The 27664-nt window shown below is 42.5% G+C and overlaps 1 protein-coding gene across 1 annotated transcript in view; it reads right to left on the bottom strand.

The window, feature by feature from the left end:
* Positions 1-27664, bottom strand: part of man1a1 (mannosidase, alpha, class 1A, member 1) — a 93945-nt gene that overhangs the window by 10604 nt on the left and 55677 nt on the right. The window contains exon 5 of the mRNA XM_069719084.1: positions 9800-9894. Coding sequence (XP_069575185.1) covers positions 9800-9894 — 95 coding nt within the window. The remainder of the gene's footprint in view (positions 1-9799; positions 9895-27664) is intronic.

Raw genomic sequence — 27664 nt, 5'->3', positions numbered from 1 at the left:
AGAGCCGCCATCCCCGCCACGGCCGACAAGGACGGAAGACCTCGCAACCAGTGCGCGTGTGTGTGTGTGTGTGTGTGTGTGTGTGTGTGTGTGTGTGTGTGTGTGTGTGTGTGTGTGTGTGTGTACTGGATCATTAAAGCCACTGACAGATCACTTCCAGGCCGAGGACTGATGGCTCCGGATGGCGATGCTTCAACTAACTACTCATGAATACATATTAACTATTCACCACGCTGTGAAACACACAGCAGGACGTCTGTGTGGACACGCGAACTACACACACACACACACACACACACACACACACACACACACACACACACACACACACACACACACACACACACACACACACACACACACACACACACACAGAAGGAGGGGGGGGGTCAGAGAAGGAGTGTGATTTGGGAGAAGAGCAGCACACACGTATCTCTTCAGAGGTGGATGAACATACTAATTATCCTCCTTCTTCAACTCATCATACTCCACGAGCCATAATTTGTTCTCCATTACACCGCGGATTTAATCAAGTCAACCAAACACCGGCTGCGGCGTCAGGAGGAGAGCGGAGGGACATCGGGGTCAGTAAACACCACTTGGAAGAAGAAAAAAAAACAAAAACAAAAAAAAACCCTCGGTTGTAGACGCTGATTAATGTGGGAGATGTTGTATCCTCAACTCAAATCCAAACGGGGTACGACTAGGAACTGGAAAAACAACCAAGTCGCGCCAGCAGAAGCGGATGTGGCGTCGGGAGCGTTTAGTGCTCCGGGAAGTAGTCCGGGCCTTAGCAACGGCCCTAGCAACGGGGACCAGCTCCAGTGTGTTTCAATGCTTTCGAGAGATCTTTTCTCAAAACTGAACAATTGCAGCACACAGAAACACAACAGCTAGCTCGGTCCGGTCGTCACCGAGAAATCGGCTTCAAACAAAGACATCGATGGAGTCGTGTATTTTTAAGATTTTAGCACCGTGTCACGTGTTAAAAAAAAAAAAAAAAAAACGGTCTCGCTCGCCGCCGCTCGGGTTTTAAGCCAAACGGGTCACAATATTTAATTAATTTAATAAGACCTGTGACGCGTAAAAACATTACATTGCATATTATATGAAAATTGAATTCCAGTTATATATTCCCATGGAGGGGGGGGGGGTCATTCATCCACGCGGAATAAGAAGAGAAAAAGAAAATAACAGACAAAACAATTATAGAAAACAATCGATGGGACAATTTTCTGTTGTGGAAATTCTTTCTCTGTAAACTCAGTGGGCTTAATTTACACAACAGGCAGTGGTACCAAGATTCATATTAAACTCTGGCTGAATAAACAACGTTTTACTGAATTCATTCTTTTCATGTTATGTAGCCGATGACTCATGTTTTTATAACCCGGCCGTATTCATGCTATCTGGTACACTGTCAAAAAAAATATTACAACTCCTTTTGCGAATGATACTCAAATGTCCTGACGACCACCAACGAGAAGACTTTTAAGAGATTATTCGAGGCTTTGCACCATCTTTCATTATGAATCATGAGATCGGTCAACATCGTTCAGCTCCCACAGAAGTGATGTGATGCTGTTTGTTTTGGCGAAGTGAAGCACTTCATGACAGAGTGAAATTCATTTCCTCGGCTCGCATTTTATTCTGTTTTCGATCCATCATCAAGTCAATATCAGATCAAACGAGGTAGAATTTAATCACACATGACCTCGTTCTTATTTTCTCTTAATATAACGGGTTGTCTGACACTATTTGTTTTTAATATATAACATACAGTATTGCGAGTCTCAGCTTTTAAACCAACAGAGGGGAAAAAACCCCCCAAAAAAACAGAAAAACTGAACTCGAAACATCTACAATTAAAATTTCTTGACAACTCGATTCAGTTGATCAAACTCCCGCTGAAAAAAAGCCGAAAAGCTCCGAAACTCATTTTTCGGAGGTTAAGAGTACAATTTTAGCCTCTACGTTTATCCAAGGTTTTTGTTTTATTTTTGTTTTGGGGACCGTCTGCCACAGACTCAACAACGCTGTCAGAAAAACCCAAAATGTTGCATGCACTTGAGAATTCATTCATTTATATCATAAAATATCGATATTTGGCATCTATACAATATTCCCATGCAACAGTACTACGCTGTATGTCTTTTGTCCCCCCCCCCCCCCTCACGCTTAGTGTTGCTGCCTCCGGACAAACAGCTGAGAAATGTAACCCCACCACCCCCCCCACCCCCATAAAAAACAAAACAAAACAAAGAAGAGGATGTGACCAGGCCGACTGAGTCGTAAACATTTTTTCGACTCCCCAGCTGGGAGCGTCCGGCCCCGTGTTAACATTTCAACAACTGTTTATACCCTGTGAAGTACTCTTTCCCATTATCTTAGATAATCAAAGATAACTCGGATCGAAGCGGTTTACGCTCAGTTCCGGATCGAAAGCCTCGACCCAGAAAAAAAAAGAAAGAAAAACTGGGTCATTACAGAATGACGCCGCTGTGATTTAAAACAGTTTCCACTGGAGGACGGATTCCTGTCCTCTTCCTCGTATCGTTCGACCTCTCACACCGTTAGCCGTTTCCTTACGTGCTGTAAAAACTAACAATATCATACCCCGCTAGTTTTAAACCCTCCGGTGGACTCCGCTGAGCCGGCAACAGAGATTTAATTTTTTTTTTATTTTTTAAATCTGTGGTGCCTGGCAGGCGGTAACCTGGAAAAACATGAAAAAAAAAAGAAGAGTCATTTCATCTCTGTAAATTAGAACATCACACAGCGACGTGCCCTCTGATTTCATGTCAGGAAGCGCTCCTCCGTTTCTCTGAGGTTGGATGAAACCTATATTTTGGCTCAATTCTCTCATTTTTTATTTTATTTTTCGGGGTGTTTCTCTTTTGGTCCCTGACCTCTCTTTAACTCCTGATTTTCTGCGACTGAATTTCTTCCACCCTCTGCCTTCAAATTTTTTTTTTTTAAATCTATCCTACTTTTTCCTCCTTCGGGGCTTCGGGGACAAAAAAAAAAAAGAAAAAGCGAATTGCGATAGATTCGCAGTTAGCAACTTAATTAGAGGACTTAAATCATGGCTGCCGTCCAGCTGCCTTCGGGCTGCTGCGAAGAGAATGAGTGTCTTTGTTCTTTAAAAGTCCTTCAGGGCCGCGAGAGCCGTGTTGTTACCAACACCAACCGATGTGTCTGCTGCAAGTACATGTGTGTATTATCATAACTGTGGCCTTGGTGAAAAACACTTATGAGGGTCCCTCCCTGTTGTTAATCCAGCGAGACCCCTACAGCCAGTCTTAGCTGGAAAATAACAAGGACCCTAAAAATAAAATACTGATATTGTGTTAAATATTGGATATAAGTCGTTTGCTTGCTTGAAATTAACTCCCATCAGACAAACATGACGTAATCTGACAGGTGGAGATTTCTTCAATATGTAAAAAGCCTACAATTTGCCCCCATTATGTGTTTTGCTGATAAGGTTTTGGACACCACGATCTAAAAGGTGACAAACCACGAACCTGGCAAAACAACAACAACAACAAAAAAAATACAAATAAAATGTTGAAATGTTTCACCAGATGAACAAATGTCATTTTAACAGAACTTGTGCATCTAAAATTTGAGCTTTTTTTTTTTAGTTTTGGAAGTGGGATCAGACGCCCGTCAATCATCACAGGTCCACGACATCTTAGAGTAGCTTTGTTTTTATTGGACTTCAATTTCTAGATATGTTTTTTTGTACTGTTTTATTGATGTTCTGTGCCCTGCATCTGTCAAAATCAGCCTTTTTTTTTTTTTTTTTTTAATCATTTGGCACCTACCTGTGAAAACATACACAGAAAAGATCACTGAGGTAAAGTTTGTTCTCCTTCAACCGGTTTCTTCCCACCATCAATCTCTCGATCTTGTTCCTCTCCTGCTGCTATATGCTGATGACACTCAGCTCTACTTCACATCTATATAAAGCTTTAAGGATCCGTCCTACTCTAAAGTAGCTTTCAAATGAAAGTACAAGCCGGCTTGCCTTAAATCTTATTACGTGGTTGTCATCAGTTTTCTGCTGAGCAGAAGGGAAAAAAAAAGAAAAGAAAAAAGCCCCTCTGTGGATTAACGAGTTCATTTTCCCGTCACATGTCGAAAGACAAGGCTCCGTGACAGAGTGGCACTTGGCGGGGTCACCCAGTGTGACAACCCCACTAGGCTGCACTAATAGAGCCATTCTCCATGTAGACCTATTAATCAAACGCCAAAACCCCAAAGAGCCCAGGATTGATTTCTTCAGTCTCGGAGCCCTTTCGCTAAGCAAGTCGGCCCCGAAACTGACATCTTTTGAGGGCCGAGGCAAAAGAGTCGCAACGGCATTAAGATGATGGTATTGATTTTAGCGGCAGTTTGACGGGAAAGTGGATATTTTCCAAAAGTTATTGCAGTCTGTAATGACGGGTGATGTATATTGTCCCTTTTTGATTTTTCTAAAGTCTGAATAAAACAATAATAAAAAAAAATAATACCTGATTCAGTAGTACCACTTAACATTTTATAAAACGATTTCTTTGCCACTTGCCATTTTAAGCACTCGCCGTGTTTACAACTAAACTAAACTATCGTTTTTCAAACGTTTCACGTTAGATGGTGTGCGAGTGTGTGGGATACGATTATCACCGCGAGGCCCGTAGAGGTGATAAGCAGCTAATTTCAGATCCAGACACCTCAACAAAACTCAACACACACACACACACACACACACACACACACACACACACACACACACACACACACACACACACACACACACACACACACACACACACACACACACACAAAATGCCTCATCCCATTAAGGCCAGTCAGTATGCAGTGCAATGGGAGTGATTTGCAAGGGCTTTATCTGCCTGAATGTTAATAGAAGAGCTATGGGACATGCTGGCCAAAACAGATAACGACTGTGTGTGTGTGTGTGTGTGTGTGTGTGTGTGTGTGTGTGTGTGTGTGTGTGTGTGTGTGTGTGTGTGTGTGTGTGTGTGTGTGGAAGTGAGACAGAAAAGTAGTGTCAGAGGAAAAGTAGGAACCAAAAGGTTCGAGTTCGGCATTTTAGCCGTCGCCATCTTTCGGCTATTTCGGAGCCCAGAAGCGACCATAATTTGGACGAGCTGGGGGAGGAGCAAACTGTGAATCTAACTCGTTCTGATTGGGGGAAACACAGGCCCGTCAATCAAACAGACACGCCCCCCCCCCCCCAAACACACTGCTTTTTATAGCTCTCGTATCTAAATAATTCTCTGAGGTCAAACAATGTTGTTTTTTTTACACGTTTCAATGCTTTAGGTAGAAGTTGTCTGATCGTTACCGAAAATAAAGTCACATTTTTTAAGTCATCAAATTATTGTTTGACTTTGCAAAAAAACAACAAAAAAAACAACTTACAACCACATGATTCATCATTACATATTTACTACAAGGCGGCAGACATTGATGAGACGGAGTAGAAAATAGTTCTAAAGCTTTCCGGCGATAAAAAAAAAAAAATGTGAGCAGCCTTTACGTCGCTAATATTGTTTGTTAATTCTCTATTAATTGCTATTTCGCCATTTAACAGCACATTTGATTAACAGTGCTCAGAACTTTGTCTAATCCCAAACCTTTCATCTGAAACCAAAATGCCTTTTGAGTGAATATACAATTAATTATTTCCTCGTGCGCTTGATGAATTTTCTTTTCCTCTTTTTTTTTTTTTTTTTACAAGTTAATGATAAAAAATTAAGCCATTTCCAAAGAATAAAAGAAGAGAGGAGAAAGTTTTCTCAAAAGTGTTTATTTTATATAATATTTCACTTCCTAATCGTTGCAGTTTCTTTACTTTAAAGTTTAAGTCGGGGGATCTTATGAGGTACAGTACCCTCCATTTATTGGATCTCAAAAATGTCTCAGCCTGTTTCAAGTGTCTCCGAGATAAATCAAGTGGACATCAGGACAAGCTTTCCCACCCCGATGAATAATTCCTTAACATTTTTATTTTGAATTTCCACAACCAGTGCCTAAATGCCGGAGCGCCTTCATAACTGTACACGTTCCCTTTATTCGGGTTAGTTGCTCGTCATTCAAATGCCGACCAGTTGATCAGATTGGTTTTCATCCCTTATGATAAATCACAGTTTCATCATTTGTACCGCATTGAATTACAACGTTTTTTGATTTCAGGATATTCCTACGAATTGACCATATTTGGACGAGCTGGGGAGGAGTCTGACTCGACCTGATTGGATACCGGAGAACAGTAAACCACGCCCACCGATAGCGTAATCCTGACTGCACTACAGTCCTGTCAATCAAACAGGCAAAACCCACCAAACATACCGTTTTTTGAAGCCTAATTTTGAATTAATGACGGGATTATTTTCAGATTTACCGACAGAAAACTAATAATGAGGAGCGACTTTAGCTGACAACACCGAGATAACTGCTGGAGAAAATGTATTGACTTAGAATTTCGGATGTGAAACAGCCTTGAAGTCTTTGACCAGAGACTTGCAGCAGAACTCTGCTTTTCCACCTGGTTGTTCTGTTAATCTCTAAAGATCCAAATCCAGTTAAGGAACCAGATATAGTAAGACGAGCGATTTTCCCCGAGACATCTCGGTTTCCCATAATACTCACGAGCCGGTACACGGTGATACAATCAGGTCCTTTTCAAGATGACGTTAACGCCGTTCAATACAGAGATTTTATCTAAAGAAATGAACAGAAAAAAAAAAAAAAAGCCGATAGACGAGTCCCGGTGGGGAAAGTAGCAGATATATCATCAGGCTGAAGAGAAATGTCATTTTATATCTCGTTCTCTAAAGATATTAACACATTAACAATACATATTATTTATTTTTTTTCTCTGCGTAGAAGCAATAACACGTTTTAAACCGTGGCCTTATTTTGTCTCGTGGCCGCTCTGCGGGGAGCTCCGTTCGTATCGCTGCAGGATAGAGCGGTGGAAAATTAAAAAAAAAATAAGTACAGAGAGGGAATAAAGAGAAACAAGGCCATAAGAGCGGAGTGGATCTACAGCAGCATTGTCCTGAAACAGAAGCAGATATTTACTGGGTCACTCTCGGTAAGACGGATGGAAGCGAGCGCAGGACGGAGAGGGAATACAGGAGAGGAAAAGTTTAAAAGAAGAAGAAGAAGGAAGGAATTGAAAGTAAAACAGAGAAGGAGGGGGGCGGGGAGATGAAGGGAAGAGTTTATAATTGGGCCTCGTTTGCAAGCGGGCCTATTTGTGTTTCGCCGATTTATTCCTCCTCGATCTGGATCAAGGTTATCGAAACGATCCCGTTTTCAAAAGTACTTTCAGATTTTTTTTTTTCCACCTCTCCCACGACACATTTATGAAAATCTTTTTTCATCTCCTCTCGCCCCGTTTCTGCCCAACCTGCACAAGGCGAATAAAACACACCCCGCCCACGTTGAGACGAGTCGAGCGCTCGGTTTGTGTCGCAGATTATTCAGAGCGTGTAGATCGCCGGTAAAATATAGAAATTCTTCCTTTTTTTTTTTTTTTAAACGGCGGCTGGTTGTAATGCGTTACTCCCGCCAACAGGTGGCGGTGAAGCGCCTGAAGAACACGTGACTACCAGTTCAAAGCTTCGCCGGGTTAAAAACCTGATGGTGCGGTAAGATTGGATGCAAAATAGGAGTTTAATGGCCGCGATCAAATTTGAACTAGTATTTTGTGATGAATATAATATATAATATTATTTGTATAACTTTGAACGAATTGTGTAAAATAAATGACCAAAATTATGGAAGTGGCCGGTCAAACTCTGACCAGCTGGCTGAACACTGGCTGTGTAGGACAGTGTGTGTGTGTGTGTGTGTGTGTGTGTGTGTGTGTGTGTGTGTGTGTGTGTGTGTGTGTGTGTGTGTTGCTTCCGAGCTATCATAACTCAGTCATGCAGGAAAAGTCATCATCATCAGCAATCTGCTCAGGCCTCAGGGGATCGTGCATGTGTACAGACGCTCATACAGTAAAGGTGCACACGCACACACACACACACACACACACACACACACACACACACACACACACACACACACACACACACACACACACACACACACACACACACACACACACACACACACACACACGCGCACACGCACACACACGCACACGCACTCCCTGGGGTGTCTCTCACTTCAAGGAGAAGGACAAGGAGGGTGGCGTCCATTCACCCGTACAGGCAGAAAGAAAATTAATTTGTTACAGGCCCCTTCATCGTCATGACAACCTGCCTTTTAATTAACGGCTGACAAACAGCGGAGTGTCGCGTCTCTCTCTCTCGGGGGAGAGAGAGAAAATTAAGGAAAAGAAAAAAAAAAAAAACAACAACAACAACAACACGGTGCCCCCTCATCACGTAGTGATTGACAGATGGACTGGAGCGAAAACACGGAGGCGGATCTCCGAACGTTGTTTATGACAGATAGTCGTATCTTTATATTTTACATCCCGATACTTCCTGTCAGTGAAGTTGAGAAAAATTATGATTATTTATGCTTTTATGTTACACGTTTTAAATGTGTTACGGTTGAGTTTCGGCTACGAAAACTGTTTTCGCTAAGATAAGAAAAAAAAAGATGAATAATTTCATGAATAAATCAAACCACCAGTAACTGTTGAAGATGAGATGAGCTTTTTAAATCTGTTCTTTATCATTAGAAATTGAATATCATTGAACTGTTAGTCTGATACAAGCAGCAAAATTGAGATGCCTGTTGGAGATCTTGGTGATTCAAATTGTATTGGGCACTATATGGAGATAAAATATGGATTAATATATATATAATATATATATAAGAGCTTAATCATGTTTCGTAACATTTATTCACATAGCTGAGCTCCACCCAAACCTGCTGAGTAAGCTTCTTTCTATGGGAACAATAACAAATTGATCCTCTTAAATTCAACAACTTCAGATGCTTTTTTTTCCCGGTGGCGTTGAGGTCCTCTGATCTCTGTGTGTCAGTCCTACTAAGAACTCAGTACATATCTGACGATAAATAGCCCAAAAAGGTTCATAAACACTTACGATAAATGATGTAGATTTAAAAATGCAACGGTGGACAACAGCTGTGGTTTCCGTTTTTTTTTTTTTTTTTCCCCTCTCGGCGTTTTTACTTCCCTCGCATGCACTTAAAAATCGAATTACTGCAGATTAAAAATGTTCGGCCACTCAAAAGGAAAACGTGAACTGTAGTGAGGATTAATTCCACAAGGCGTATGTAATCAATCAAGCTGCAACATATCAGTGGTGGAGGACTGACAACTAAAAGGGTGAAGTGGACTATGGACTGTGTGTGTGTGTGTGTAGCGGCAGCAGCAGATTAATAAAAGCTGACTTTCAGCCTCTAACCTCGTCAGAATACATAACTTCAGGGTTTGTTTTTTTCCCGTTTTTTTAATGTAGCTTCATTTCAGACGGATGAAAGACGGGAAAAAAAAAAAAAAAAAAAATTCTGTCTGACAAACGCGGTCCTTCATGTGAAACTACAACAGCTCGACTCGGCGTGTCGAACAGAAAGAAGTTCGGTGTTCGCAGCCGCGGACCACGGAGCTCTTTAAAGCATCAAACGATCACAAAAAAAAACCCCAAGAGAAAACAGACCTGCTGCTTCAAATACCACCGGAGTGGACGTGTGTGTGTGTGTGTGTGTGTGTGTGTGTGTGTGTGTGTGTGTGTGTGTGTGTGTGTGTGTGTGTGTGTGTGTGTGTGTGTGTGTGTGTGTGTGTGTGTTCTACCTCTTGAGGTTAAGCAGAGCCCAAGGGATGCCGGTGGGCGTTTTGAAGGCTGGCAGCAGCTTTTCACCCAACTCCACCGCCTTCCTCCGGTACACCTGAGAGAGAAGAGACAGACCGGAGAGCATCTCATTACCAAAAGGGTTCAGTTTCCTGAAAGAGGATTTTACATTTACTTTGAACGTTTCTCAAAGAAAGTGAGGAAACAAGATGTTCATTTTTTTTTTAAATATATGTATATATCCGGTTGAAATTCATCTACATACATTTTTGTTTTTTGTAAGTATTTGAAGATCTGAAGCGTCAATTACATTTGAGACGTATTCATTCATCCACGGCGACGCAAATGCAAATTCAACTTTGCAGGGGATTATTTCAAAATAAAAGCCCCGTGGTCCTTTCTTTTGGTCGTCTTTTTTTTTATTTTAGAGAGGAACCCCTCAATTCTCAAAAAAAAGCTTTTATTTTGAAACATTTGCTAGAACGTGTTGCGACTGAAGTCGGACGATCACGCTTTCGATGAATAATCCGGAAGAACTGTTCAAAAATAGACAAAACTCTCTCGTTGAATATGACAAAGTTAAAAGCAATAGAGATTTACGTGAGTGACTCGAACGGTGGTTCACACTTTAGAAACAAGCTCTCCAAGAACAGGTCCACAAAATGGGTATTTCAACTCGGCATTAAAGAATAGTCTGGTCGTTAATTGACAACAAAGATCTTCAACTTCAACAATCAGAGAATACAGTTGGAAATCCGCAATTTCCTCATCAGTAAAAACGTTCCTTCCTTCCACCCTTTATCCCTTTATTCCTTTATTTCCTGTCTCCTTCCTCGTATCCTTGTTATCTTTTGCCAACAACTTCCTCTGCCTGTTGCTCGCAGCTATACGGATGTTTTCCATCTGCAACTTGAGGGGAAACTTACAGAAACATCTCGCTGCCTGAAATGTCAACGACACAAAATGAGCATCTGAATGAACTTGAGGTTTATTTACCAAATCAGAAAACAAGTCTGCCGGGAATCGGCTTACGTCTAATCGCACGTAACGAATTGATGCTGTACGAAGTAAATGGACCGAATGAACGGACATCAAAGAAAAAAGAAAAAAAACATCCAGCTGTGCTTCCTCTTTATTTATTCAAGGTTTTCCCGCAGCTTTTCTCGAAACCGACTTAAAATAAAATAAAGTTATTTTAAAATAAGATTTACATCTCTGCAGTGATTTCAAAAGAAAAATCGCTGCCTAAACAAATTCTATTTTGATGTTTTAATGATTCTCCGCTCACTTGAGTTGACAAAAACCTTAGCTTTAACATGAGAGTTAAAAAAAAAAAAGAAAAAGAAAAGAAATCTCGGCAACGGAGTCAGCTCACGTTTGATCTTCTCTCGTATCCTTTGGTGTGTTTCAGGATGAGACATCACAGCCGGTCGCTGGTAAACACGAGCCGGCCGTGTGAATTCAAGAGTACCGACATCGGTTTAGATGAGTTTTCAGCTCCTTCAGTCCACCTGCTCCAACTTGACACACTTCCCTCAGTACGCCAACAAATACTGCTCTTACATGTGAGGACTCGTACTTGTCGTTTCAAAAGTTGTTCTGCACTGACCGGAAATTCAATTTGATTTTATTTATATAGCGCCAAATCGCAACACGGGTTATTTTAATGGCACTTAATACATTTAAAGTCCTTAAAGCAGAACTTTACAGCATTTACACGGAGAAAACCCAACAATTCAACAATAAGTTAGGAGGGAAAAAAACACTCCAACAGAGGGAAGAAAAACTGTCTTTTAACAGGAAGAAACCTTCGACAGAACCAGAGCTCAGAGGTGGGCGGAGCCATCTGTTAACAGAACCAGAGCTCAGAGGTGGGCGGAGCCATCTGTTAACAGAACCAGAGCTCAGAGGTGGGCGGAGCCATCTGTTAACAACCAGAGCTCAGAGGTGGGCGGAGCCATCTGGTAACAGAACCAGAGGCGGGCGGAGCCATCTGTTAGCAACCAGAGCTCAGAGGTGGGCGGAGCCATCTGGTAACAGAACCAGAGCTCAGAGGTGGGCGGAGCCATCTGTTAACAACCAGAGCTCAGAGGTGGGCGGAGCCATCTGTTAACAACCAGAGCTCAAAGGTGGGCGGAGCCATCTGTTAACAACCAGAGCTCAGAGGTGGGCGGAGTCATCTCTTAACAGAACTAGAGCTCAGAGGTGGGTGGAGCCATCTGTTAACAACCAGAGCTCAAATGTGGGCGGAGCCATCTGTTAACAACCAGAGCTCAGAGGTGGGCGGAGCCATCTGTCAACAACCAGAGCTCAAAGGTGGGCGGAGCCATCTGGTAACAGAACCAGAGCTCAGAGGTGGGCGGAGCCATCTGCCTCCACCAGTTTGTCGGGTGAGAGGAGAGCAGAGAGAGAAAAGGACAGCGTAGAGATCTTGAAATAACCTCCAAAATATCAGCAGCTTTAATTATTTCACCCAGAAATTAACGTGTTTTCGTGCCGGCTGTTTAACACACTCAATAAAAACACAGATTTGTCCATCCAGCTGCAGTTGTCGTAAAAAATAAATACTTTTGTGTTCAGGAACAAGCTGCAGCTTCCTCAGACGCCTTAATTTGAAAATACTTCTAAGTCCCGCCCCTTCCTCTTCCTCACAAGCAAATACACGTGTCTCTTGGACCTGCATAAAACTGGGTGGATTGACGGCAAGTTCCTGTGTAAATCGGACTTTGCACGATTTCTGATTTTAACCTGAACGGATTAATCGCAAAAAAATGAGCACCGAACATTTATCTTTTATTTCAACGTGAATGATTTTTTTTTTGTCCATTTTTTTGGGGATGATTTTCTCTAGTATTTTCCTCGGATGTGCGGCGGTTATTTTTTTTAAAGTTTTTTTCTGTAACAGAATTAAAGCTTGTTAATATGATGTTTGACCTTCTTTTTTTTTTTTTTTTTTTCCCAAACTGCTGATCATGTTGCTGGTTTTATTCTGAAAAGCTCGCGGTGTCCTCCTCGAATCTGCCGCGAAGTGAATCTGACTCTCCTCTGTGAGCGTATCTGACCGAGACAGCTTTTGCAGCTCTTCTAGCTGACGGGGGGGTTACGGTGTCTCCGCGGTGTCTGATTTTGTTGGCTGTAGAAGTAGAAGTACTTCCATATTTGGCTCCCGGCGTGAGTCTAGTAAAAAAAGAAAAGAAAAGGCAGTTAAGATGAAATGGGATTTGGCCCGAGATGCAGTGGACGGTTTGACTCTGCTGTCGGGGCTTCGGCGGCTTAACTCCAAACTGCTGCTGTAAACTGGACAGGAGGGAGAACAGAGCTGCGTCCTCACTCGGTGTTTCTGAGCAGAGGACGCCCGTTTTCATCCCTGACCCTCGACGAAGGACGGGTAGCGCTGATTCAGTCCGTCACAAGCGGTTAAATGATCAGACATTGTTTGAATTTGGCATAAAAACAGACAAAACGCCGGCGAGAGCTCGAAAGAAAAAAGACGAACGTACTCGTAGAACTGCAGTGACGTCCGGTAACTATTTCTTTTACTTGAGTTCTTGCGCACCAGTTGGATTTTTAGGTCAGTATGAGAGTCGTCTGTTTCTTTGTCCTCCTGTTTCACGAAGGAGGATCCACTCTGTAGCTTTCAGGGCGAAATTCCTTGAAAATTCGACGGATTTTCTTTTCTTTTTCGTCGCCAGAAGTAACTTTTATGTCCGAGGAATCAAACCCCGATCATGGTTTGCGGACAGCCTCGCGTTCAAATCCGCGTTCGTACCTTCCCTATTGTAAATACATCCCCCTCAGACAGAAAGAAAACACCAAACATTTTCCAATGTGCGTTTTAAGCGCAAAAAAAAATGTCGTTCGAAGAGAATTCAAGCCGTCAAAACGGCAAGAAAATTAGCATTTAAGACCGCGCTATACAAAAAAAAAAAGTAGTCTCCTCTTCTATGCTACGCGGCTCTATCTTTTTACACACACTCTCAGAGGTGGCGGCACAATGGCATCCAGGATGTCAGCGTGGCTGGCAGCTCGGTACCTGAGGGATCCACCACTCAGCGGGGTGAGAGACGGTGAGCAGGAGCGAGGGGAAGATCTGCGAAGAGGAAAAAGCTCGAGAGGCCACTTGTCAAAACAACGTGGCAACTCGATGACTTTTTCTTTAAAAAAAAAAAAAAAAAAAAAAAAAAGAGCGAAGAGGCAGGCGAGAAGGTTACCGGTAAGCCGCCCTGAGGAAGGGGAGAGGGAAGTGCAAAAATAATGGAAAAAAAAGAAAAAAAGAGGGGAATTCATGTGGTAAAAATATAACTTGTTAGAATGGCATCCTGTCAAGAGAATAATGAAAGGAAGAGATGTACAAAAAAAAAAAAAAAAAAAAAAAAGCCTCTGTGTGTGTGTGTGTGTGTGTGTGTGTGTGTGTGTGTGTGTGTGTGTGTGTGTGTGTGTGTGTGGGGGTGGGTGGGTGGCACACACACACACACACACACACACACACACACACACAGAATGATGATGCAGATCTGATTATCTCCGATAACTTCAACATCATTAAATCCGCCACGAATCAAAATCTAACATTGACAGTCATAAAAATACACATTTTCATTAACACACAACTGCAGAGCCGTTCATATTAAATACTAAAATTTTATTTATTTACATGTTAGAAGTAAACCAATCACCTGAAACTTGGTCCTTGCTCTCAGGTACTTCGAGGTTATGGATTCTTGTGCAGACTTTTAATACAAAAAAAAATGTAAATAAATAGGTAACACTTCACTGAAGGGCGACTGGACTATCAAGGACCCATGCATGAATTCATGCTTTGATACCTCATGAAAGGAAGTAACAAGTCTTTCATTCGTGATCTCATGACGTTATTCAAAAGCATTAACTAAGGTGATGATGATTATTATTATTATTATTATTGCTTTATTAAGCGGGATGATGGTGATGAATTCTTCGCAAATATATTTGGACCATTGAACCAAACTTTGCAGCACCGAACATCTAAAATCATCATGCTGTGCTGTGATTGGTTGATTTTTTGTTTTGGTTTGTTTGGCTCTGTCCGTTGAATAAGCTAAAAACTTTAAAAACTCAGACTTCATAATAATTAAAAAAAAAACATTTGTTCGAGCGCTTCCTGCTATTTTTACCCACGTCGGATATTAAAGATCAAATGTTCACTGTTAAGAGGCTCTAATATTTTATTCTGTTATTAATATATAGATATATATATATATATATATATATATCCAGTTAATCAGATAAGATGAGATATACATGTCATGTGTTCCACGGGAAGTTTGTGCTTTTATTTTGAAGGGGCCGTATCTTCCTAAAAATAAAGAAGTTGACGAACCATTTTAAACGTTCTTATCTTTCACTTTCGAGGCTTCAAACATGATGAACTCATGAGTTATTAATACTTATTGAATTAATGTGCTCTCTGCTGCAGCGTTTGGTTCAGTCGGGCCAAAATTCCTCTCGCAAAGAATTCCTCACGATCGTGTTTGAATAAATCATCATCATTGACGATGTACTCACCTAAGAGTTGTTCATGCATGAATCATGAATAAAGGACTTGAACTCATGTTACTTCCTGGTGATTCATGAGGTATTCATGAACTTCTTGATAGTTCATGTACCATTAACCGTAAAGTGTTACCAACAACGGTAAATCCACTTAAAAACACGCTGAGTCGGCATCGATTTTTTTTTTTTGATATACTGTATTTCACAGGGACTTTCAAAATAAAGTATCTTCAAGCCAAGACTTTTGATGGCACACCACATTTTGTGTGTGTGTGTGTGTGTGTGTTTCGGGCTGCACTGCGGTAGCAGGACTGTGTCGTAACAAGGCATCAGATCGCCGTGATTAATGCCTTTTAATAATGCCAGAAGCACACTAAGGGGAATAATAATAAAAAATAGAAAAAATAAAAACGCCGGGGGGGGACGCGCCGAGAAATGAATTAAATGCACCCTTCGTCCAAGGCTGTCAAGCAAACTGCCAACGAGCTTTAATAAAGCAGCTGAAAGTGATGAACGCGCCCTCCAAAAAAACCCCACAAGTTGTGACTGATGTCATTAGTAAAAAGATGTAGATAATCACATCTCGGGGCGGGGGCCGGGGCCGGGGCGGGGGTGGGGGGTGAATCCATCAGGATGCCGCCGGTGCAGTGTGTTTGTTTGCGTGTATTAACCCTACTTAGGGGGGGATAAATCGGTAGCTTTAGGATACATCAAGCAGCTGTTTTTGAGGAGGTAACGTATCCATAATGGAAGAATTTTCATAATATGTGAAGAGATTGATAGGAAGAGTGCTGCGTTCAAGCGCGGTTGTAATTTACAGAGTGCGCGAGAAGAGTCCGCGTGAACGGTGCCGTCCTTGTGGTTTCCACGATGTCGGGACTCAAGATTCTCCGCGAGCGCTGGAGTTCACGAGCTGTGACGTTGTTTGCCGATGGAAGTTCGTTTCACGTCGGACGTTAAGCTAATACGTTGTCTTTTTTTTTTTTTTTTTTGTCAAGTCGAGTTTTTGTCTTCGCGACTTAGATAATAGCCGACGTCTGAGGAAAAACGTCGACCTTTCCAACAGCCTCGTATTTTTGTTAGCCTCGGTGGCTTCTAGACGCCGTCCACGCTTTAAAAAAAAAGAAAAAAAAAAGTACGACTTGGACCGCTCGAACGCCGAGCATACAACGACTTCGCACGTTGGAAACCGCGAGCTCGCCGAATCCACTTTGAACGCGGCGTTTTTTCCGTTCGTAACTCAGTCGATGAGAAAACATTCGATTCCGTAAATTATCGAAAAGAATCGTCAGTAGTGAGAAACGAACAACTTTTGGCTTCAACTTCCGTAAGAAAATAAATAATTCGCTATTAGTTTCCGAGACAAGATATTAATCCTTTAAGCCCTCGAGGCCCCCAATTGGTTGCCAGGGAGAAGACTTAGCAAAACTATTATTTAAAATATGGACGTATATACTGATATTTACACATCTGAACAAATCTCACAATTGTTCCCTTTATTATTAAAAATAAAAAAAATTAATAACTTTTTATTGTGGCTGCAGAGATATACAAGTGGAGATCTACATATACAAATAGGTGTTTTCTTTTTTGAAAGGTTAAGAGCAACATTGGGACATAAACTGTAGTTATGTAATATTCATGAACATGATGACTGTAGTAAATTTAAAAGGACGGTTTCACCGCATAAAAAAAAAAAAAAACGCAGACAAACTGCCGGTTTAGATTCAGGTCAGAGAACGTGGAGCGGCTGCTGGGATGAGTCACGAAAAGAGAAACAAGGAGGAAAAACACTCCTCCTGATGTGATGCAAAACGTGGCTGATTAACAGCAACCGACAACAAGAGCGTCCGGTAAACTAAAGTTCACTGGCTAATTTGCCGAACCCAGAAACATCAATAAAATTTAAAAAAAACAAAAAAACCAGGACAGTAATTAGACGGGCTGTAAACAAATCTGAAGTCCAGCCACGAGTGTGTTCATGCTGAGAAAATATAACTTCCACGCTCTTTAATGTCGTCATTTACAAAAATGACTGGTTTAAAATAAGGAGATTAAAATAAAGATGTTTGTTTAAAAAATTGCATTTGAAAGTTTCCTCTTATTTTCCTGCTCCGGTGCTTTCAGCGAAGCCACTTGGTATTCTTAACTGTCATTGAATTGTACGTGTCAAGTTAATTCTGGAGCTTTTAACTGAATTAAACAGTCGAGAATGATGACTGTGACCTTCACAGATGGTTTTAGAGATGAAATTATTCACCAAACAACACAAAATGAATCAGAAACTACATCATCGGCTGATTTACTGCTAGAAATGGACTGTTTCCATGATTTTGACATTTAACTCTGTTATGATAATAAACTGGACAAATCTGATGCATATATTTCACTATCTTCTGGCTTTTTTCAGACCAAACTATTCACAATTTAACAAATCGGTGATTAAGATTGTTTTGTCAGCTGCTGCTTTCAGTCGATGTAACTGAAATGATGTTGAGTTAAAGAAACGGGGCCAAGGTTGAATATATTACACAACTTTTTTTTTCTTTTTTTAAGGTCGGGGTGGTTTCGAGGTTGAACAGCCTTCCAGCTGAAGATCTGCTAATTTACAGCTGTTTTCTACCTTGTTTCGAGCAACTAACGTCTGTCAGCTCAGCGCTCGCCCTCCCGCCTCGTCCTCCTTTCCGACGGGTCCACGCGGATCAACCTCCGCGCCGATAAATTAAACCAATGAAGTCTTAAAAGTCACGCGCAGAATGAGGTTTAGATTGCGTTTAGACGGCGGTGAAAGGTCTGGAAGAAGCATGTTTAAGTATGTCGGCGTGTGTGTCCGCTTACTCGCTGTCTCTCTGTGTGTGTGTGTGTGTGTGTGTGTGTGTGTGTGTGTGTGTGTGTGTGTACGATTATGTGTTGCAGTCCGCAGAGAGTCGCCCTCGGACAGCTCCCTAACTAAGACGAATCACACAGCCGGGCCTCCGGGTGACCAAGCAGGGCCTGGTGGGAACAACGTGGCCCAGATTGCAGCCCCGTCTGCGGGGAGGCAGCGAGCCGCACCTCCCTCTCTCCCTCCCTCCCTCCTGGAGCCTGACACACTGCCCTCTTCCTCCTCCCTCCTCTGTCCTTCATCAACTCCCTCCTCATCTCACTCTCACTCCCAGAGACCTCCTTAAAAAGATGTACTGCGTTTCCTCCTCACACACACACACACACACACACACACACACACACACACACACACACACACACACACACACACACACACACACACACACACACACACAGCCGTTAAATTAAACCCCATTTACAGGTTGTCTTTGATTCTGTTGTTTCAGCTCATCTGTTGACGTATGAAGCAGGTCACACGAGAACAGATCCTCTGCTTGACAAGTGGCAGTGAACAAAGTTTTTTGCTGCGCTTTCACCGAACAATTTGATACGGATGTTTGTTGCTCGACGTTCCAGCGGTCCGTGCTGATATAATGATGATTATATAACAATGTCGATAATTCTGACGTGATTGATGTGCGATTTATACTTTTATTGTGTTGTTTCGATCGTTTGAAGTGTCTTTGAGCATCTTGAAAAGCACCGCACAAATAAAAAGTGTTTATTATCGTTATTGTTATTATTACCTGGTATTAACATGCAAACCTGCATCTGGTTGAGGAAAAACACATGAAGGCGTGACCACCTGACCAATGAGAGAAGCCCTGCAGCAAGTTGAAAGGTCACCTGACTCCTCCTGCTTCCTGCTTTATTCAGCAGCAGAAGCAACAGTCAGTCTTCACTATATTTGTGCATTAATATCCAACGATGGACTTTATGTGCATTAAAACTACGCACGCGACATTTTCAAGCATTCGAGCAGTCGGATGAACGGCGGCGAAGTACGACCGGATACATCCGCGGGGAAAGTTGGCATCGTGCTCGAGCGGTAACCAACGGCGACGTCGCCTGCCGGTTTTGTGAACGGCCGTGGTGAAGCCTGGAGCTTGGATTTTGGCCGGCGGCCATCTTTGCTAGTTCAGGGAGCAGGAAGTGACCATATTTGGTCGAGCTAGGGAGGGGTGGGGGTTCAAACACCTCTCATTCGCTCTCCTTAATACATCCCATTTATATATATATATATATATCAGCGTAATTCACGGGCACACAACTAAAATACATCTAATATCAGAACCAGAACCAGAAACTTCCACGTCGGATTTCTCGTCAGTCTGACAGAACTTTCCGTCTCCTCCGGTTTCACCGCCGGAAGAACAAACGCTTCCTAAGACGGGTAAAACGCTTTTCCTTATCTTCCATCTCAACATTCGCAATCCTCGCTCTCGCTGTCCTCGTATCAATATGAGCTCGAGCGCCGTGTTTTTTCCGAGAATCAACCAGCCGGGTCATTTTTTTTTTTTTTTTTTTCTTCTTTCCGGTCGGCGCTGACTCGGCATCCCTTTGACAGTCAGCTCTTTTGACGGCGGCCGCTATGGAAATGAAGAAGAAGAGCGGAGAAGAGAGGGAATTTACATCCAAAATTGCCGTCTCCGTAGGAAAGTTACAGGGGGAGGAGTGTGTGTGTGTGTGTGTGTGTGTGTGTGTGTGTGTGTGTGTGTGTGTGTTCAGCAAGTTTACTGCTGCAACACTACGTGTCAAAACACACACGGATGCACTTATTTAGATCGATTTATTCTTGTGTAAGTTGTTAAATGACAAAGATTTAAGCGTTTTGTTGGGACAACTTTGATGACACAGCATTTTAAAATCCATAGGGAGCATGTTTCTTTTTGTTTCTTTTTTGACAGAAGCAGTTTCATATTTCGATTGTGGTGGGAGGATGGCAATCTATCGAAACACCAAAATATCTCATATCCAGTTTGTGTGTCATCATCCGGCTGAGCCAGACTACAGTTCACACCTGATTTATTTATTTTTTATCATTTTAAAAGCATCTGAAGTGGCCACTTGTGATTGGATTTATTATTATTTTTTTTTTTTTTTGCTTTGCTGCTCACATTTGATTTTATCTGGAAGTGGGAGTTGAAAAAAAAATAATAATCAACTGCTGACCAACAGTAAACTACACGTTTGAGGAGACGACGGTGGTGGAAACCTTTGCATATCGGATGCAAAATAAATGTGACGTTACAGGAGAGAAAAAAAAAAAAAAAGAAAGAAAAGAAAATGACGCTCGGCTCAAATCGACGCTAATAACAGAGAGTGAGATCGGTCAGGAGTTTAACAGTATGGGTAATGGTGGCAGTTGCCGTGGAAACGCAGGCATCGAAACGATGAGAGCTGACACGTCCGTGATCAAAAGTACAAAACTCAAAAACGGTGGAGGTGGTGGTGGTGGTGGGGTTGGGGGAGGGGGAGAGGGGGGTGGTGGTTTCCAACTCAGTACACCCGACTTCACCTCGCCATCCCGACCGAAGCGTCAATAAAACAGCTCGCGGAGACGACGACGACGACACGCGTCGATAACATATCGACGCAAAGTGGCGTTGACCGACGCAACCGCGTCTCCTCGGTCGCCGCGGTGGGAATCATCGGGACGAGCGACGAGTGAGCGGGTCAAATATAGGCCGCAAGGAAAATGAGATGATAAATATTTCAGGAGGAAAATACTCGCTTTAAACTACAGGACTGGAAAACAGGAGAGACTTCAGGGTGAACGAGGTTTACGATGGAGAGAGAGAGGGAGGGGGAGAGAGGGTGGAGGGAGAAGGGTGGAGGAGAAAGAGAGAGAGAGGGTGAAGGTCCATTCAAGCGTCCCGGTGGAGGGTCGGTGTTGTCGGAGAACGATCCGGAGCCACAAACCCATCGAAGGTTTTCATATGAAGGACAAATGTCAAGAACTCAACAAGTCTGATCTGATCTACACCCCCCCCCCCACCACCACCACCACCACCTTTGATCTGAAGAACCCCCCCCATCCAGTAAATGGAAAGCATTGAAAACGGATCAGACGTGGCTTCCCGCCCCACCAAGTGCACCATAGGCCTGTCAATCAAACAGACCCCACCCCCCCCACCCACCCCCACCGCCCAAAACACACCAATTTCTTTGAGACCTAATCTCTCAGTATTTATGGGGAATAAATTCAGACGGACCGCCAGAAAACTAATAAGAAGGAACGTTGGAAAAAAAAAAAACCGTCTTCACTTTGTATTTCATGAGAGAAGTTGAAGTCTACGGAGGTGAGATCTGTTTTGGTGACAGCCCCTAGCGGCCGTCGGTGGTATTGCAGTCGAAGGCACTTCCACATCGCCCTTATTTTTCAGATCTGGAAGCTACGTCCTCTTTTTTTTTTTTTTGAGGGGAACCTGAATACATTCGTGCCAACGAAAAAAATGAAAACGATTTCAGCTTTCTTTCCGACAGGATGTGACTGACTGACTCAAGAAAACCAAAACAAGCAGCTGAAAGATGCTAAAATGCGGATGTTTTATACCCAAAACATTATATTTCAATTTCTAAATTTAGTCGTCACAGCTGCGAAAAAAAAAAAAAGGTGCACACAATAAGGAAAAAATTACAAATACGTACGCAATAAAAATAAGATAGATAAATAGATTTTTTTTTGGGGGGGGGGAAGTAAGACCAATGAATAAACACGCAAACGGTCACATCAGGTCCTCCACGGCTGGTCAGCGTCCGCACTTAAAAAGTTTTTCATTTAATAAATAAGTCCTTTAAACAGGCGAGGAGCAGCTGACAGACGCACAAATCAATCGGGGGAGTTTTGGGTTCGAAAAAACAAAAAAAACAAAAAAAACAAAGGAGTATTGTTGTCGTGAAAAACAAGGGAAGCTGTTCGGAGGAGAAGCAGCCAGACAGACGAGTCGAGAACAAAGATCCTTTTTTTAGGCGTCGTGTTGCACAAGTGTTAAACAAAGCTACCTGTCAAAGCGCCGTCTGGAGGAGAGACGGGGGAAAAAAAAAAAAATCAGCCAAAAAAAAAAAAAAAAAAACGTCAGATCTCAACAGCCACACACACACACACACACACACACACACACACACACACACACACACACACACACACACACACACACACACTAACTTTTCCTTCTTTTTCAAAGCCAGGTTAGACATGATAGAAAGACAGGCCTGCTGTATTAGCCCTTAAAAGCACCAGTGTAACATCAAAAAGACATCAGAAGGGACTTCAGCTACACAGATGTAGAGATACACACACACACACACACACACACACACACACACACACACACACACACACACACACACACACACACACACACACACACACACACACACACACTCCCTGGCAACCGAGCCTGCGAGATAGCTGATGTAATTGGACTGCAAGTCCCATAAAGCAGCGAGTTGCCTGGTGAAGAGTTGGGAGGCACGCAGCCTCGACGCTGGGAATTAATATTGAGCACAGAGCCGCGGGGGGGCCACGGCACACTTTCACCCATGGAAAGATTTGGACTCTTTGTTTTATTATTTTTTATTGTTTTCGATCTGCCCCGCGCAGAAAAGACAATATGGACACAGTCGGAGCCCGAGCGCCCCCGAAGCAACGTTTCTTTCTTTTTTTTTAATTTTTTTTTACTGCTTGTGTTTAATGTAACTTTCTAGACGGCTACCAAACATGTTCAGGTAACGTTTTTCTTTTAAATATCATCCCCACCCCGCAAAAAAGGGGGAGGAGCCAGCGGCGGACCTGACCAAACACGAGGCCTGTCAATCAAACAGACTCCACAAATAAAATGACTAATTAATGAAACCTCCCTCTTGTGCATTTAATCGGCAGTGGATAAAAAGTGAGAGATGAACATAATGCCGATTTTGAGGACAAAATTCAACAAGTTCAACACACAGAAAAGAACATATTTAAAAAAACAAATTTTTAAAAAAGAAATTGAGAGATGAAACCGTGTAAAAGAAAAAAAAAAAAAAAGAAAAGAAAAAAGAAAGACATAAGAATGAATGACAGGGAACGAGGAGATACGAGCGCGGAGAGGAAAGATGAACAATGGGCACGTCAGAGTCAACCGCTAATCTGCGATGAGATAGCGCCTCGGTTTGATAAAACTCACCCGCCAGAGCAAAAGGGAAGAGACTCCTTTTCTCCTCGGCTTCCTCTGTCACTCAGAGATGTGCGTGCGAGTCTATATTAACGAGGCAAATAGCCTCTCCGTGCTTTATCTTCCTCGCAGGAGGCAGGAGATGAAGGTCCAACGAGAGCAGGTCTGGGAAGCGGATTTGGAAGCGCCTTGAGGCTGCAATACCACCGAGCGCCACCGGAGGTCGGCTCAAGTCAATACATTTTTATTTGTTGTTGATCTCGGTGTCGTTAGCTAAAGTCGTTCCTTCTTATTCGTTTTCTGGCGGTGCATCTGAAAATAATCCCGTCGTTTTTTTTTTGGGGGGGGGGGGGCGTGGCTGTTTGATTGACAGGCCAGTGGCGCAGTCAGGTTACGGCTATCTGTGGGCGGGGACGTAGTATCGTCAGTCAGATCCACCGCTCGCCCAAATATGGTCACTTCTTGCTCCAAACCGCTCCGAACTGATGAGGTGGCAACAACCAAAATCCAAATTCGAGGTTTGGGGGTAAAATGTAATAAAAAATGATTTTTTTCAAAGAATAGTCGAAAGAAAATTCCAGTATTTTCCATCATAGGTCCTCGTAAGCGAGGCAGTTTTTTTTTAATTTTTTTTAAATATTAGGTTCTCTGGTTAGAAAACTGTTATAAGACACCATGAAACATTAAAGCGGTTCCAGTCCAACCGAAGGAAGAAAAAAAACAAAAAAAACCCACCATTAGTCCCAAATGAAGGAATTTGCCCTTCAGGTAAGGTCCTGAGTAAATAACAGACATTTAAAGCCTTACTGAACAGTATTACCTCCATCAGACCCGAGTGTTACATCATTATGATGTAAAAAAAACAACCCGTTGTGTGTATCTCACCATGCGAGCAGGAATGCTTAATGCTGCGCTTACGCAATGTTTATCATCTTTGGCCCAGACGGCTGCTTTTCGTTTTGAACCGCCGCAGCATTAATGTTGGATATTCCTTCAGAGGAAGACTAACTTCTGCCTTTAATCCTTTACTTTCAACATATTTTATGAAAAAAAAAAAAAATCCCCCTCCCCCCTATCTGCTTTCAGGAGAACTGGAGCTCCACCGATAATATTTTAAAGTATTACGCAATTTTTTTTTGGCAACTATTGGATTATTTCACATCGCAAGCACACAAAAAAAAAACACAAAACAAAACGACTCGGCGGTTTTATTGCTGTTTTGATGTCGAAATGACGTTAACGTCCAAGATATGAGCTTAAAAGTGAAGGTAGTGAAATAACCCCTGAAAATAAAATCGGGTTCAAAGTGTCAAGAGGGAAAAAAAATAAATAAAAAGGGCGAAAATTTGCAAATTTCTGTGTTGATTCATGAATATAACAGAACAGTATCTGAGAAATGTAGATGTGTGAATTGACGGGTGAGACGCGCTACTTTAACCGAGATGGAGAGTTACGGATGTTTATTTTGAGCGATAAAAGAGTTTATACTGTTGTAATTATAAATGTGTGTGTAGGTAGGTAGGTAGGTATTTACTTTAAGTTTGGAGCTTTTTTTTGTTTTGTGTCGTGTTTTTTTTTTTTTTTTTTTTATGGTCGAAGTTCAAATGTCGCTCGGTGTGATTACAGAGACCCATATGCCCTCCCGCTCAGTGGAGGTGGAGGTGTGTGTGTGTGTGTGTGTGTGTGTGTGTGTGTGTGTGTGTGTGTGTGTGTGTGTGTGTGTGTGTGTGTGTGTGTGTGTGTGTGTGTGTGTGTGAATGAAGACACGGGACACAAAAGAGGGGTTGGGGTGAGGGGTGGGGGGAATAAAGCAAAAGTGTGGTGTAGCAATTACACAGTCTGTCAAAGCACGGCGGGAGGAAAAGGCTCAGTTCCTCTTCTGACCGAGAGTAAGTGTGTGAGTGTGTGTGTGTGTGTGAATGTGTGTGTGTGTGTGTGTGTGTGTGTGTGTGTGTGTGTGTGTGTGTGTGTGTGTGTGTGTGTGTGTGTGAGTGTGTGTGTGTGACAGTGTGTGTGTCTTACTTGTTAGGAGTCTACAAAGTCATGCCTCACGACTGCTTGCAGGCAGGAAGCAGACACAACACACACACACACACACACACACACACACACACACACACACACACACACACACACACACACACACACAAGAGTTGATAAAGGCTTTGGTAAGCCACAGGAAAGAGGGACGACTCAGCCCATGTGTGACCCTGTTGACCAAACCAATTTTCCCCTTGTCAAACAGTCGACTCCTGAGTGTGTGTGTGTGTGTGTGTGTGTGTGTGTGTGTGTGTGTGTGTGTGTGTGTGTGTGTGTGTGTGTGTGTGTGTGTGTGTGTTTTTAACTGAATAGAGTAAAAAAGAGTGTGTACTAATAATGCACTGATGGAACCAGTTTAGTAAACACACACACACACACACACACACACACACACACACACACACACACACACACACACACACACACACACACACACACACACACAGTTAGAATTGATGATACGTGTATGTTAGCATGTGTAACACAACAGCTCAGCTGACTAATCCCGTTATATCAGATTCAAAATGAACTGTGGGGGGGGTGGGGGGGGCGGGAGGGGGGCAAAGAGATTAAATGCCACTTTAAGGTCATCGCCTTTACATGTATATATATGTAAGTGCAATTTCGTACTCTGGCTACAGAGGGGAGTGATAGCTTCTTTCTTTTTTTTTAAAGATCCAAATCTCACTTTGAAAACTCTTCGTGTTTAAATCAATTCTATTCAATTCGGTTTATTTATCTCCATGAATAAAGCTAATTTTTGACCTTCTTTCCAAATTAGTTTTAATCAGGCTTTATATTATATATTATTGAAAAGTACAATTGTAATCCACCGAACGAGGGGGGACGATGGGAAACCGCTGACTCGGCATTCGTGGCTTTCTTACGTGACCTTTTTTCTCCGAAGAGAATTTGAACCCTCAATCTGAATATCTTTGGACCGTTTCTGACAATATCGTCATTTTTGCGAGGTAACGCTGTGTTTCTGTAGATTTTCAATGTCAAGAGTTTGACCTGCCTGCTCCCTCTCTCTTAAAAGAAAAAAAAAAAAGCTGGTGGATGATAAATATATATATAAAAGAAAAAGTCCTGCGGTATCTTTAGCAGCATGCGGTCGCCGTCTGTGTGTTTTTTGTTTTCTGAATCACCGCCGCGGCTCCCGGCTGCCTCTGATCCTACCGGCGAGTAAACCACAGGGCTGATGTTATTCATGTTGGTACGGTCTCGTCGGTCGGCTAAATATAGCGAGTCAAAACACACCCGATGCTAAAATACAGCGAGTTCAGCCCACCGGTTTGTTTTTTGTCCTAACATTTGAATAAGCGTTGAAAGCGAGGCCAAAGCGACAACTGCTTTCGATCCAAAAGAAGTTTTATTGGAGGCCACCTAAAATTAGTCATTTCTTTCATATATATATATATATATAGTTTATTCCAAGCAGGCCACCACAGGCCTGTCAATCAAACAGACACGCCCTCCCTTCCCCCGAAAACATACCTCTTTTTTGAGAGCTAATATCGAATTAATTAAAATGGACCTCCAAACAACGAATAAGAAGGAGTGACTTTAGTGAATGACACCCTCATGACTCGTGAAAAACATATATTGATGTGGTTTTTCATGAGTTGAAGTTGAATGGGAGTCTATGGAGGTGTTTTAGGAGCCACCCCCTAGTGGCCATCGGTGGTATTGCAGTTTCCGCACTCGTGTAACGATTCAGACCCGAAAGCTTACCTTCCCATTTACATACAGCCTGTGGTATTATCGCAAAGCAACGTGGGCAGGGACACCTCCCAGCATGCACCTGGAGAACAGAATCTAAATTATAACTCAATACACGCAAATGATCTGGTACTTAAATCTACTCTGGGTTAAATGGTGTTTCTGACTTTGAGTGATGTCAATGGATTTTTTTTTTTGTTGGTCTAACTTTAAAGTACTCAGCGTGAATTATGGCTTCAGTTTTGTTGTAGAATAAACAGTAATTAAAGTGATTGTTTGTCGGGTTGAGTGTTTGACACCAACGAACTAAATGGGCTCATTTCAAATATGTTCCAAACCCGACCGACAAGTTCGCAGATATCAGCAATAACCAAAGGAGACAAAAAATAAAAATAAACAACGAACAACAGGACACTACGACGAGTGGACTTCCATAACCGGTTAAAAATGGACAGGAGATAGCGCGATGATCCACGCCAGACCCTCTTCCTCCTTCCTGTCCTCAATCCTCCTTCGACCATCTGTAGC

The sequence above is a fragment of the Brachyistius frenatus genome, unplaced genomic scaffold, assembly GCF_029030835.1.
Source record: "Brachyistius frenatus isolate BFR_SWC_R1_liver_20210118 unplaced genomic scaffold, ASM2903083v1 Contig_205, whole genome shotgun sequence".
Classification (NCBI taxonomy): domain Eukaryota; kingdom Metazoa; phylum Chordata; class Actinopteri; family Embiotocidae; genus Brachyistius; species Brachyistius frenatus.
This window is presented reverse-complemented; position numbering and strand designations above follow the sequence as displayed.